The sequence below is a fragment of the Pleurodeles waltl genome, chromosome 12, assembly GCF_031143425.1.
Source record: "Pleurodeles waltl isolate 20211129_DDA chromosome 12, aPleWal1.hap1.20221129, whole genome shotgun sequence".
NCBI lineage: Eukaryota > Metazoa > Chordata > Amphibia > Caudata > Salamandridae > Pleurodeles > Pleurodeles waltl.
In genome coordinates this window covers 56,215,540-56,230,285 of record NC_090451.1, presented here as the reverse complement: position 1 = coordinate 56,230,285, position 14,746 = coordinate 56,215,540, and the positions used below count along the sequence as shown (strand labels likewise).

Here is a 14,746-nt window from a genome sequence, read left to right as displayed (position 1 = left end):
GCTGCTGCATTCTAGAATCTTTGTAGTCTTGACTGGAGTTTCTTGGTGATGCAAGCATAGAGTGCGTTGCCGTAGTCCAGTTTGCTAGTGACTAGTGCATGGGTGACTGTCTTCCTCGTGTTGGAGGGAAGAAACTTGAATATCTTCCGCAGGAGTTGGAGGGCGTAGAAGCATGATGAGACGTCATTGACTTGGTGGGTCAGGGATAGAGAGGAGTCCCGGATGATGCCCAGGTTGTGTGCGTGGTCGTTTGCCAGTGCAGTGGGTCACCAGGAATCGTTCCAGGTGGAAGGGGTGGAGCCGATTACGAGGATCTGTCTTGTCCGAGTTGAGTTTGAGGCAGCTGGCTTCCATCCAGTCAGTGACTGCTCTCATCCCATTGTGGAAATTGCTCTTGGCCTTTGCAGAGTCCTCAGATTTTGACAACACTGTTAATAGTTTCTTTTCAATACTCAGTGGTGCATTTTGCATTGGTTTTGACAGTGAATACACCAGGAGTGGAACTTTGGCTCCGCCCACACGTAGGGAGCCAGGAGTACATGTTTTGATTGGGCAGAAGTTGAGTGCTTCCCCAAAAAAGCGCTTGTCCTCCAATGAGACTGATCATTTTATCTGTCCTATCAGGGGGTCATTGGATATTATAATGCTTTTGAAAGTGTCTTTGGTAAGTACATAGTTTATGCTGTTTTAGTAGCATATGTGGAAGGGGGGGGCGGTCTTTAACCTACATGAACTTTTAGGTCTGGCCTGTCAGTGCACATGCCACCTGACCTTTTAGCCAACACCTATATTATATTACAGTTATTTGATTCAACACAAATATATTTTCATTGCTGTGCGTGACATTGCCATCCAATATGCCTTTAAAGCCAGACCTACTGGCATTATCAATGCTTGGTACTTTTTGAAGGAAGAATACCATCTTGGATGTTCTGCTTGGCATCTAGAGTTACAAATCTAGCACCACAAGAACAAGAATGTTAGCTACCAAGATTAATTTATGCAGGTATCCCTAATGTTGATCCTTAGAGACAAAGGCCACTAAATATTTTCAGGATATTCAAATCCCACCTACCTCTGCCAGAGAGGTAAACAGCAACAAACAGCCATTTCACAGAGCACTCAGAAAGGCGTCCAGAAGAAACCTAATGAAAATCAGAGCGCTTCATCACCTCATCAAGAGTATGAAGCACATTATATATGCTCCACATGGAGTAGTCACCCCTATCCCAGAAAGCCCATGTGGTTGCCTTTGGTATCAAGGTCAGCACAAAACAAGATAACTCGACCTGCCTACAGGTGAGCAGTGGAAAGGTTCAAGGGAGGACAAAAAGTATGCATCACAAATATTTGACTTTGCTTGCAGCAAAAGGCTCACAAGGGCTCTATGGTCTCCGCACTACCTAAGTGAAGCCAATGCAGACTTTAAATATCAGACAAGCTAAAGGCATTTAGGGGGTCATTTTGACCTTGGCGGACGGCGGAGGCCGTCCGCCAAGGTACCGCCGCTGAATGACCGCACTGCGGTCAAAAGACCGCGGCGGCCATTCAGACATTTCCTCTGGGCCGGCGGGCGCTCTCCAAAAGAGCACCCGCCGGCCCAGAGGAAATGCCCCTGCAACGAGGACGCCGGCTCAGAATTGAGCCGGCGTAGTTGCAGGGGTGCGACGGGTGCAGTTGCACCCGTCGCGTATTTCAGTGTCTGCTTAGCAGACACTGAAATACTTTGCGGGGCCCTCTTACGGGGGCCCCTCGGCACCCCCTACCGCCATCCTGTTCCTGGCGGGAGACCCGCCAGGAACAGGATGGCAGTAGGGGGTGTCAGAATCCCCATGGCTGCGGAGCACGCTCCGCAGCCATGGAGGATTCACAAGGGCAGTGGTAAACCGGCGGGAGACCGCCGGTTTACCCTTTCTGGCCGCGGCTGAACCGCCGCGGTCAGAATGCCCTCGGGAGCACCGCCAGCCTGTTGGCGGTGCTCCCGTGGTCGGTGACCCTGGCGGTCACCGGCCGCCAGGGTCAGAATGACCCCCTTAGTGTTAACTCTACACAGACTCTCTATACTAAGGAATATATGTTGTACAATTAACTAGGCATCTAAACGCTGACCATACTGCCTTTGAGCAAGCCCACCCGGCCTTAATAGGAACTTGCATCTCCTATCAACACATTTTAGACATGTTGACGCTGGTTGAAGTAGAAAACGGAAACTACAGTGTGTATGACATTCTTTGTGTAACCAACTACAGCAGAGCTCAGTTTATTATTGTAAAAGCTCGACTTCACATTGACTTGTTCTACTACTATCACAAATTGCAAAAAGGATAACCATTTAAACAACTATACATATATAAACAAAATGTTCATCATTGCTTGAGCATCACACTGGAGAAAAACCTACAACAACGCCTTTTTGATGGGCTAGGGGAATTAAGCAGCTAAAGAGGGCGAGATTCTGTGGCAGGGATCACTACATTATGCTCAAGAAAAGGACAATTTTGCAGCATATTATGATATTAAAATTGTACAACTGATTCTGAGGAATTATGTTTGTGCTTTGACATTTAAATGCATGCTGATAAAAAAAATAGAGACCACGCTCTCTAGAAAATGCAAAGATCTTTAAAGAAAGAACACATTCGGCAGATCTCGACTTCGGGGCTCCATGAAAGCGAAGGGAAAGGATTGCATATATTGTTACTGGCTTTTCTACCTCAAGAACAGCACCTTATTTGAAAACATAACCATGCATTCACTAGGAAACCCAGAGATATACTTTTGTAATAAAAGATGCGTCCTTTACTCTGCACACCCACGTATGTTGTAAATCCGGTGTACAATTTTGGGCTTACTCGGTGTTCACACTAGACAGCCCCTGAAAGCACCTCTTTCCATTACAAAGCAGCCCTGCAGTACAGTATTGGAATGTACATTAGATATTTATTAAGCATCTCCCAAGCTGGCACTAACATTTCAAACATCAGACTTCACCAATCCATCAACTGGGGATATTATCACGATCTGAATAAAGCCCTTTTCCAAAGTGGCTAGCAATGTGCTGCATTCACTGTGCAGTGGTTTTAGTGACTTCAATCCACCAGCTTAAAAAAACATTTGTTAAAATCCGGACTTGATGCAGCAGATGGATTAAATGACAACTGAGGCAAACCTATAATTACACGGCAACCAGTTCTTCTGCTCAATTGCATAATTCAGGTGGCCATGTCTATAGATTATGGAGTCTAGATAGGCGAATCTAAGGGCCTGAGTTTACACTGCCCACTAAAATCCACATATATTACTGCTGGACAATCACTTAATAGTAAAACCTGAACAAAAGGGAGCCAAATATGATCACATATCATTTCACAGCACAAAGCGGGTTTGCTCCTCTGTAGAATAACGCGTAGAGAGCATCTTTAGCTCCTTGTCGTTGACAATTACAGTAGTGATCCTGGTATATAAAACTGCACCAATCCGTTTTACATTGAACAGATCATTGGTTGAAATCTGCTTCAGCACTTCTGGTTGCCATGGGAGTCCAAACATGCATCACACCGAGTCTACAACTGAAGGAATGCCTTAAGGGGATCTCGAATCCTTCCCTACGCTACGCCTCTCAAGATGTAGCTTTCCAGAATATAATCGAAGCATCTACAGAATTCTTAGATGTAGATATATGGTCTATGAGAACAGAGGGGCATATGAAAGGAGACAGGAAAATAGGGTATCTTCCCCAGTGTGAACATGGGTAAGAGTGGGAGGTACACGAGGTGGAGCAAGAGCAAAGTCTAGAGGAGAGTTGCGATTGTGTATGAAAGTGTGAAAGAGAAGGTAAGAGAGTGAGTGAGAGAGAGTGTGTCAGAGGACTGATATGAGAGAGAGTGAATTATCAAAATAATCAATTCACTTTTTTTCTCTACTATACCCTTGAAAGGCAGCTTTTTAATTAAAAATCAGATCCCTCTAAGACAAACACATTCACTCATTTTGCATATTGAAAACTGCCATGAAAAATTTGTAGTTTCTTAATATATATAAAAAAAAAAAAAATACACACTAAGGGGGGTCATTATGACTTTGACAGACGGAAAAGTCTGTTTGCTGAAATCCCGAAGGGTAGGTTGCCACCAGTGCAGCCACCTTACTGCATGCCCCATTACGAATTTCCCACTGGGTCGGCGGGAAACACCCTACAGCACTGCTGCCGGCTCGTAAGAGCCAGCAGCAACGCTGCAGTGCATAGGGTGCACCAGCACGTCACAAACTTCACTGTCTACTGCCGCGGTCGTAATGTGGCAGTCAGACCGCCACCGTGACCTGTCGTAATGAGGGCCTAAATGTGGAAGCCCACTGGGTTTCAGGAAACCCAAACATCTGTAATGTACACACACACACACAGAATTCCAGCTCCCTAAAACACACCATGACCTAAGGCACACACCTATGCTCCATTACCAGTTTACCCATTTGATCCCAATCATGAAGTATCCACGTCTGAGCTTTGAAATGGGTGTGTACATGGGTTTCTTGTGGCCCTAAGGCAAAAGGGACAAAACAAAGCGCCCCAACTCACTTGAAAAGTCGGTGATCATTTTTTAGCTCAGACTGAACAGAAAGTACAATTCCTCAGTAAACAGCAGACTGAATAGCACTGACTTGGTCTTTTCATGTATTAACACTTTCCCAGTCGCATTACTGCATTCCCTTGCATTTTGACCCATAAAGCAAGGATGAACCAAAATAACTGATTTACCAATTTTCAAACATTAGCAACAAGGTTGTCTAAAGACTCATCTTTCATTTGCTTTGAAATGGTTCACCAGATGCCAATGCAAAAGTATATGAAACGCTTATCAAAGGCAAGGAGAAGGCATTGATGAGTGTCGGTGAAACAGGTTTGGGACAAGCAGAGCAACCATGTTGTCATTTTTCGATCATAAAAGACACTTTTCAGAATTATATACAAAGAATGGAGATTTGTAGCAGTGCCTTCTCAGCATCAACTCTAAACTGTTGTCTCTTAAGGCCACTAAAAACAATCACACCAATCTTTAGCTCCACTTTGGAAAAACATTAGCGTGATTACCTGCTGAATGGTCTTTTCGCAGAGCACCAGGAGTCACTTTAGTATTATTTTAGGATTTTTTTATGTGTCATCTTCGGTAAATCTGAGGGGGTTGAGGAATATGCGGCCACAGATCTGTAATGAATCGTATAGTTGTCTAAGTGTCAGTTCCATGGTTAAATGATTGATTGATTGTGGTACCTCGGGACATGCGGATGCTGGAAACAAACAGCTGATCTGCAACGCAAGCATACAGGAAGTTGTTGGTCTGTCTGGTATTTGGCATATTTCGTCCAGCTGGTCCATCTAGAGAAGATATGAGGTGGGTGGATTCAGGACAGATGGGAGTCCGTCAACACCTTACAATTTTGACTGAAAGTTTTCCTAAAAAGTATGTCCTTAATATTTCCTGTCCCTCATAAAAAGATATTCAAATTTTGAGCACAGACAAGGCCAAATGTTACTGGTGAACAGGTCCAATCTCTGGTTCTCATATTTGACAAATACAAAATAAGGAAAAGGAAACCAAGGGCATGCCTTTTGGTTTAAAGTCCCCCTTATTACTGACACAGCTTCATGAAGCAGCACAGTGCTTTACAAACAAACAAAAAAAAATTATTACTGGAGCCTCTCGGATAAGAAGTGGAGAGTTTGAGGGGTCCCACTGACAGACTGGAGATGGGATATAACTGGACGGAGGTAGGAGAACACGGCGAGGGTAACTCAGGTAGAATCGGGTACATGATGTGCACGATACACTCATTTACAATGAACGCTACAAGAAAAATACATGGTCAGAATCATAACGTTGCTAGGTCAAGTGTCAAAGGTGGCAGTAGGCCATAGACCACAAATCACTCAAGTCCACATCACCCCCCGGAAAAGACCATTTACCATTGCAAATATCTCAGAATTTCAATGTATGTGGATGCGCTCTGTGGGCAAGTGATAGTTGGCATTGGGCACAGAAAAATATATCAGGTTCAGAAAAGCGAAGTAGCTTTCATACTCCCTAAATCTACACCCATCTCAAAAGTTCAGAGTTACCTGGACACGAAACATGGCTTGTGTTCTTTCAAACGCCGGATCTACATAAAACATACTGCCCCAAAGAGAAAACTGGTGTCCAAACATTAACTGCCTAAGGTTAAAACATACAGGTACTGTTGCAAGTTTATTCCTTAAAGAATAACTGTATTATGGAGCCGAAGTCACCACTTGCAAATAATTTCAGTCAACAACAGCGCCTAGAGTCCAAGCCAATGGATAATACAGAGCTAGACCAAACCTGAATAAAGAGGCACAAAATAAGTGATGTTTGCTAATTCACAGCCACCTGGCTACAGACAAATAGATCTTTTTAAAAAAAACATGAGTCACGCGCAAAAAAGTAACCATCATTCTAGTGATTATAAAAAATACATACATTTACACAGCTGAAGAAGATTTTGAGAGGACGGAAAAAATCAGACAGGGTTAAATCAAGAATGGCTAATGAAATTACCAACAGGGGCATTTTGTTACAACACAGAAGTTTTCCACTACTGCTTACAGGTGTTCGGTTTTCGGTTCGTAACTGTGTACATTGGCTTGCTGGACCACGTGTGTCTTTTCTAACGAGACCTACACGTCACACAGGATGTTTGCATTTTTTATTTTACGTGGGCTTGCTAAAAAAAGAAAAGTCTCAGCTCTTAATTCTTTCCAAGTCTTTTGTTTTTCCTTGTTAAGGATAACCCCAATGGTATTTTGGGAGACGGCATTGCGGTTACGAACCGAAAACCTGTAAGCAGTAGTGGAAATCTTGTGTAAAAAAAGTCACCCCTCCTGCTCGCCGAAGCCTGCGTGAGGGCCACGTCACTCACGCGGGCTCTACTACGGCTGCAGCAGGGACCGGCTGATTCATGTGTTATTGTTTACATTGAACTGCCAATGCCGGGAGACCCGCGCTCTGCCTGCCAAGCGCCGCGCGGCCCCTTCCAGAGGCGCTTCTGGGCACAGGGGGCACTTCAGGGCGCCTGCTTCTAAAACCCCATTCATACGGGTCGGGAGCAGTATTTCAAACACAGCCGCGCTGTCAATACTAAGCAAACAATTTTCACAGAAAATTATGGACAAGAGGAAGACAGCCCAGCAGGCTAAACCGCCTGGGGTTACAGAGTCCACAGTTTCCCTCAACTGAACAGGGCTCTGCATTCATTTTAATGAGGATCAATTCACATTTCCAAGAACGAAACCACAATGTTTCGGAGAAACTGCAGAAATGTGACCCTAAACACGATCCCGGAAAAAAAACTAGAGCTGCTTTTCCTCGGGCTGGCTGCGTTGTATGTGCCATTTAATCAATATTATTTTACTTTGCTTGCTTTTCAGGGAGTTCGAGATATTTTTATATAATTAAAGGGTGTCCACTATTATAGCATGTTCCTAAAAATCGCACATCATTTTACTATTTTGGTGGGCATCTATGTTTGTCGTGAGTCCTGCCTTCCACTGCACAAGTAGTTGTGTGCAGGGGCAGCATCGTGGAAGGATGAAGCAATCACACTGGAGACATAAGAGCCAGTGTCATAACATTTACTGCTTCCAAGAGGGGGGTGGCGGCCACCACAACACAAGCCACCAGGGTGCAGCCACATTTAAGGATTTCAACAAAAGCCCTCATTTATTTGCAGACACTAAACTGAAATGTTCAAGAGGGGTGGCAATAAAATGTATTGCCATCCACATTAACCACACATCGCCTTCTCCCCTGAATGCACTTCACGGAATATAGTTTTGTTTCCAGTGGGATGGGGAGTTACACAGTCCCAATTTTTAAGGGACTGTCTTCATTTATTCCCAGCCTCCAGCTGGCACCGGACACCAGTGATTCGGAGGTCGCAGCTCTTGTGCTGGGTGCATCTTTTGACCACACACACCCATCTTGGACTCTGGCTGTCAGAATATTTTGGGGCACCATTTCCATCATTAACGCTCCTCTGCGTGGCTGAGCCACGGCTGGCCGCTCTCTCACCAAGGAGGCCTAGCCCCGGCCGAGCTGCGCAGCCCCGGGCTGCTTCTGATGCCCCGGTTGAGGGGACAGGGGACCAGAGGCTGCCAGCTGCAGCATCCCCTCCCCTCCCGGCTGGACCCCCGCCCTCCCTGGAGCCCCGCCCCCGGCGCGGAGGCCTTACCCGCGCTGCCCGGGTGATGCTCAGGTCCTTCATCACCTCCTCGAAGGCCGCCGTCTCCTCCGCCTGCTTCTGATTGTGCAGCGCAATCTTCTCGCTGAATTTGCGAGGGTTGTTTGAAGTCGCCATCTTTCTCCGCTTCACCTCCTCCTCCTCCTCCGCCGCCGCCTCCCTCCGGCGCGGTGACGTCAGCGCGTCAATGGACGGCGTGCTGCGAGCTGCCTCGCGACCCGTGTGGTGCTGATCGGAGAGTGCGGGTTCACGGCTCTGCCGCTAGGGGGCGGCGTGGCAGGTCCATGAGCCAATGCTACAACATGGCAATCCAATAGGATAATGATTCATTGACGTGAACTTCATACAAATATACTTATTTGGGGGATTTCCACAATCCCTTTTCTTCTGTTCTCTTTACTGTTTGTTATATTATTTCGATCCTTTCTTTTCTGATTTCCTGGAATGCTTTCATACTTTTATTAATGAATGTAACAAAGTTAACATATAACACATTTTGTACAATATTACTTTTTTCATCTGGATTTTAACTGTTACATATTATAGAAGGTGTTTTTTTAATATGTATATTAATTATGGTATGTCTCTCTGTTCCATAATATCTTGCTTTGAGTACATTGTTGTAAATATCCAGTTTGTGTTTTGTAACTTCTTTTTCAAGGTAACAACGTATAAACAATATACTGCACAAATGGTATTTACACAATGTAAACGCCTTAGAAATAATACAGAAATACTTTAACACATTACAGCCTGTTTGGCTAATATTTATTTTAATTATAATACTTACCACTTTTGCAATGTGTTAATTTACATAAACGTTAACAAGCTTATTATATTTAGTATGTGTTTCGTAAATTTCTGCCATGTAGGAATGTATTAGCAACACACTGCCACAATACAAATAACACAATGTAAATGCCTTAGAAATAATATAGAAAGAGTTTACATATTTCAAATAAAATGATTCAAACTATTAAAACATTATTGCGTCACACTACTATTGGCTTAAATTCCATATGTGCAGTTATGCTAGCCAATAAATTAGCCTTAATCGCTCTCAAATAATAGGAATCATTCAAAATAAATAAATCACATTTCCATACTGCAAGCAGCTTACAAATATCCTGTAACAAATGTAAACAGTCTAAAACAAGACCCCCATTAAAATGTGACTATGTACAACAATTAAAAATGACCACCTAAACTGGAAAATCTGGCTTTAAAATACTATCAAAAAATAAATCAAACACATTAAAACAGAAAAAAATAATAACATGTTTAAATAAAGCTGTCTGAATTCCAAATACAAGTTGCAAACTGCCCACTTAAATTTCCGACCATATTGCCTACAATATTCTGGAATATAGTGTGGGTATGGACTTTGTAATAAAATACACTTGTTACAACCCACTGAACAGTGACAATTGCATTAGTCAACATGGCAATAATACCTTAACAGTACTTTTAAGAAGAACAGCAATATTGTTTTAAAAGTATAGTGGGGGAAACGGGAAGTATAAATGCAAAGGAGCTTCAGTCTGAGTGTGCAATTATATTCGAATTTGAAGGAAACGTACAGAAGTAAGCTGTAAAAAATCAGATCAGCAAGTTCCAGAATACTTATAAAATCTACAGTCCAATTAGAACACAAAAATTGACACCTTTCTTTGAATATTCAAACTGAAACTACAACACGCCATGCTGCTTTCTTTGGTGTGATTAGTACCTCGGAATCTCACTTTGGCTTAGATATAGCAGGTCGTTGTTTCATTTTCTGAAGCAGAACACAAGGATTTTCAGTGATCCATGAAGAACTGTATCATGGGCCATTTGGCGCTTCTAAATTTGTCATGGTTGTGGATGGACTTATGACTTTTTCACTAACTTTTCGGTAATGGGAACAAGAGCCTTTAATATATTGTTGACGGTCAGATTGAAATGTCACACATTTTAATTATAAGCTAATTTGTGAAGTGATGGCTAAATAAAGGATACTTGATTAAAACAGTGGTCACAGCCTGTTCTCCAAGCTCATTTGTGGACTATTGGTTTAGTGGCACGATGGCAAGAAGCCTGCGTCTCTACACCTACACGTCTCCCTGGACTTTGATCTGCATAAGGAGCCGAGTGCTATCAGTGCAATGAAGAATAAATGGGCTTTGAGCCCAGGCAGGCCAACTTCCAAATTTTCCAGAAGGACAGAGCAATAAGGCGTGACATTTGATCAACATGACATCACCAGAACTGACGTCATCCAAATCATCACAATCGGTATGGCCAGTAATCCTATATGCTTATGCATGTTGTTGTTTGTAAGCTGTTCACTTGCAACCTCTGCACACAGTTTTGCAACCCTCTGATGTAAATTAACCAGTCCCACTATTCCTCATTTCTGAGAAGGGCATCTTTAGGTTTCCGTCGTACCTCTGAAGAGCATCATGTTATTTTAAGCTTGTGCTCAGTTGCTGCACATTTGCAAGTGCACATTTCACATTAAAAGACAGGCAATGAGAGAACCTGAATGGACGAGCCTCATTAGGTAGCTCCAGTGAAATGTTTTCCCCAATAAGACGGTTGTTTACTGTTTTGTAGTAGCCAAGAACACCCATTATCTGCCACATGGCTGCATGTCATGGTCTTCTGTGACCCCTTCAGTTAGTCCTGGTTTTCTGTCATGTTAATTCCAGGAAAGTTAGTTTTGCTTTTATCATGGTGAGAATGGGCTCAAAACCCGGGCATTCAAAGTGCTATTGGCTGAACACACAAACACCCCCGAGTTATTGTTGGACAGGTGGCCCGCAGTCTCGCAGCCCATCACCCCTCATGTCTAGAGATCAATGCCAACTATGCTGTGGTCTCTGCGCCTTCAGAGGAACCGCTGTCACAGATCTTCCTCTGAAGACACTGCAAGGTTGGTGCCAGCCACAGTCTTCCAGGCCGCCATGCACCAAACTTTTTTGTTTTCAAAAACAAACTCCCAAAGTGGGAGTTCGTAATTGAAAAAAAAAAATGACCCCCACTCCCTGAGAGATTTCTTCTAGGGTATATGATTAGCTTTATATTATTATTTGTTGTTTTTCTGTTGGGTACAGCAAGCTTAATCCTGGTGGTGAAGGTCAGAAAACAAAGACTGCAGATCGTATTCCACTTTAAATGGAGCGGGAAGTCTAGTGTCCTTTATCCATTAGCCCCTACTCTGCTGGCCCAATGGAGTAAGCATCACTGGCGTAACAAAGGCCCCCGCAACCCTTGTAGTGCGGGAGGGGGCCCGAGCACCAGGGGGGCCCTCAGCACAGTGCCCTGGCCTGAGAGCTCCTGCGTGAGTCCGGAGGGGGGGGGGGGCTGTCTGTACTGTGGGGGGGGAGGCTGTCTGTACTGTGCAGGGGCCCCCCTCCAGGTTCGTTACGTAAGCATTCTGACACCGGAGTCGGTAGGTCACGCAGAGAGAAAGATGATGGCCCGCCTGATTCTACATAGGCCGTTGTTTGATGGACCCCGTACTGGGCCATGCTTGTCCATCGGTCGGGCCCTAAGCAGTGCAAACTACAAGTAATATGAGGGACCAAGCAGGGCGACACAAAATGTTACGATTTGCTGCCTAATGATATCTGTCAGAACATTCCAGTAAATCTTCATGAAACTGCGCTATTTATCCTGCGTTCGCCAGCGTGGGCTCTCCTGATTCAGTTAAAATTAAATATTTGGAGGAAATATCAATTGAGTGTATTATTTCTTACATTCAGCGTTGGAGAGATCATGCTTTTGGAAGTGTGAAATTCTCTCTTTTATTTATGTATTTATTTATTTATAATCTTGTAAAGCTCAAGAGCTAACAGCTCGAAGGTAGGGTGGTGTAACGCAGCAGCCTGGAGGAGCCAGGCCTTCGGACCTTCAAATGAATGCAAGGGAAGTGCAATGTCTTAGAGGCTCTGGGAGAGCGTTGCACGGTCTTGGGCCCCTGGATGTACCTTCTTCACAAGCCTGATCTCAGCATCCGTGTGGGCTGGTAAGGCAGCAGCATGTCCTGGATCTACCACGGGCCCAACCCAGCTTCAGCTTTGCGCATGTAGCACATGGCTTTGAATTAGATGCTCTTTGTAACCGTAAACCAATGAAGCTCGTGGAAATGTTGGAAGACCGTAGCATATTTTGGCAGCCGATACAGAAGTCCAGCGGCTGAATTCTGAACCAGCTGTAGAGTTGGATTGAAGCCATACTTATACCTAAATAAAGCACATTGTCATAGTCTAACTTCAATAAGATAAGGGCTTGAATTACGGTCCTTTGGGCTGGTTGGGGAAACTGAACAGGGCCCACTTGCACAAAAAGGGAGTTATTTTGCTATATTTGATGTGCAAATTCGCTACACAATGCGGTTTGGAACAAGACTGTTAAAGTAGCAATTTAGCTTGAACATTGGAATAAATGGTAACGTTGCCTCAGCTTGCTTGCGCATGCCCACTGGAGCCTTGCTGGACTCACAGACACAGGATGAGGGGATGTTGCCTCCAGGCATCAGCTGGTAACCTTTATAAGGCACATCCTTCCCTTAATTGCCTTGGCTTCTGCTCTCTGCCCCCTCACCTCCTCCAGGGAAAATATGTAGCCTTGCCATGAGTAATTGGTCAAAAACTGAATACAAATCATGGAATGTAGTTATTTCCTTGCAGACCTTAAGAGGTCACTGTCTGATAAACCAGCTAAACTTGTCCTCAGCAGCCAGAATGAGTGTCTGCCAAGCTGCCCTTCATTATTTTCTGAGTGGTCTGCAGTGAATTATACCAGGGGGCAGGGTCCCTTAAGCCTCCACATACTCTGCACACTTGCTTGAGTTGTGGCCTCGGCCATGAGTGTGGACACATACATATGTGCTAAGGAGAAAATCTAGGACAGGCAAGTGGCGCCCAGGGGAAGACCTTAGAAGTTATATTATCTGTGGACCACACTATGGTTCTTGGATGCATGGTCCACGCGGTAACATAGGACTGGAGGAGCATACTCGGTGAATTCTATGGCAAAAGATAGGGGAGCTGTGTGTGGGTATTCTGTCTAAGTGATGGATGGAAGCTCAGAAGTTAATTGAAGATTGCGAAATATGCTGTCCTGGTCTTATGGAGCATCTGCAACCATGATTCGCATACGCGAGGTTATGCTGGAGTTGTGTAACAACAGTCTAAGGGCTGGCAGCAGGTAAGTACTGAGGCAATGCACCATCAGCATTTGACTGATTTCAAACCAGCTCTGCTAGGTTCATCAGATCAGCTCCATGTAGATTACAAGAGATACCTATTACGATTTAATCATGCCACTTCTAGGGGGTGCTGTACATGGACAAACTGCAGACTTGAAATCACCTCTAAAACTCATCCAAAGACCCTGAATGACTCCTGCAAGCTTCGCATTTCAGTCTTGAACGCATTGGAAAACATATATTTGCTTCCATGGACTACTGATCCCAAAATGCACTGCATCAGCTGTGCAGTACTTTCAATGGAAGTAGCCCTATTGTGCCTCAGCACTGGATCCTCTCCTCCAGGACTTGTGAGAGGCGGGATATTGTACACACTTGTGACTAGTCTTGTGCAGCTCAGACATGTGACACTGCCCTGGGCTTTCTGCTACCTGGAACTGCCACTCCCATTGCCTGGAGACCCTTCCATGTGCATTGAAGATAGAACTTTGATGTACGGGATCTCTTGTTGCCTGTTTTCTTGACCAGTTCCCGGCTCCCTTCCGCAGGGCCTGTTTCCTGTTCCAGTGCAGCTTGATGCAGAATTATCCCAGCTCTGCACTGCTTTTGCGTTTCTCACACATCCGCATTTTTTCTACTGTCAGGTGCAACCCAGGGCTGGTGTCTTTTAAATTTGTTTCCCTTGCATATTCATTTTCTTTCTGTCATAGCTTGTTTACTTGCTTCCCAGTCTCTTCGCATTTTTTCCTTGTTTACGTTGCCTTTCTCTGTGTTTCTTCTTGCAGCATTGAGTTTCTTTGACTGCCTTGCTCTTGAATATATGCCACATTTCATTGACTGTCTTGCTCCTGAATATCTGCTATATTTACTTGAATGGCTAAGTCTTGAATATTTGCTACAGTTCCTTAAATGCCTTGCTCCTGAATATTTGCTACAATTCCTTCAATGCTTTGTTCTTGACTATTTACTACAGTTTCTTGAATGCCTTGCTCTTGACTATTTGCAACAGTTCCTTTAATGTCTTGCTCTTGACTACTTGCTACAGTTCCTTGAATGCCTTGCTCCTGAATATTTGCTACAATTCCTTGAATGCCTTGTTCTTGACTATTTACGACAGTTTCTTGAATACCTTGCTCCTGACTATTTACTACAGTTAATTGAATGCCTCGCTCTTGACTACTTGCTACAGTTCATTGAATGCCTTGCACTTTACTATTTGCTACAATTCCTTTAACAGCTTCTCTTGAATTTTTGCTACAGTTTCTTGAATGTCTTGCTCTTGACTATTTGCTACAGTTC

At 44.1% G+C, this 14,746-nt stretch overlaps 1 protein-coding gene across 2 annotated transcripts in view; it reads right to left on the bottom strand.

Moving 5' to 3' along the window:
- The window catches only part of CRTC1 (CREB regulated transcription coactivator 1), a 193,333-nt gene extending 184,912 nt beyond the window's left edge, over window positions 1-8,421 (bottom strand). For both annotated transcript variants that reach the window (XM_069215548.1, XM_069215549.1), the window contains exon 1: window positions 8,245-8,421. In XM_069215548.1, the coding sequence (XP_069071649.1) occupies window positions 8,245-8,370 (126 nt within the window). In that variant the 5' untranslated portion in view covers window positions 8,371-8,421. The remainder of the gene's footprint in view (window positions 1-8,244) is intronic.
- Between the last annotated feature and the right edge of the window lie 6,325 nt (window positions 8,422-14,746).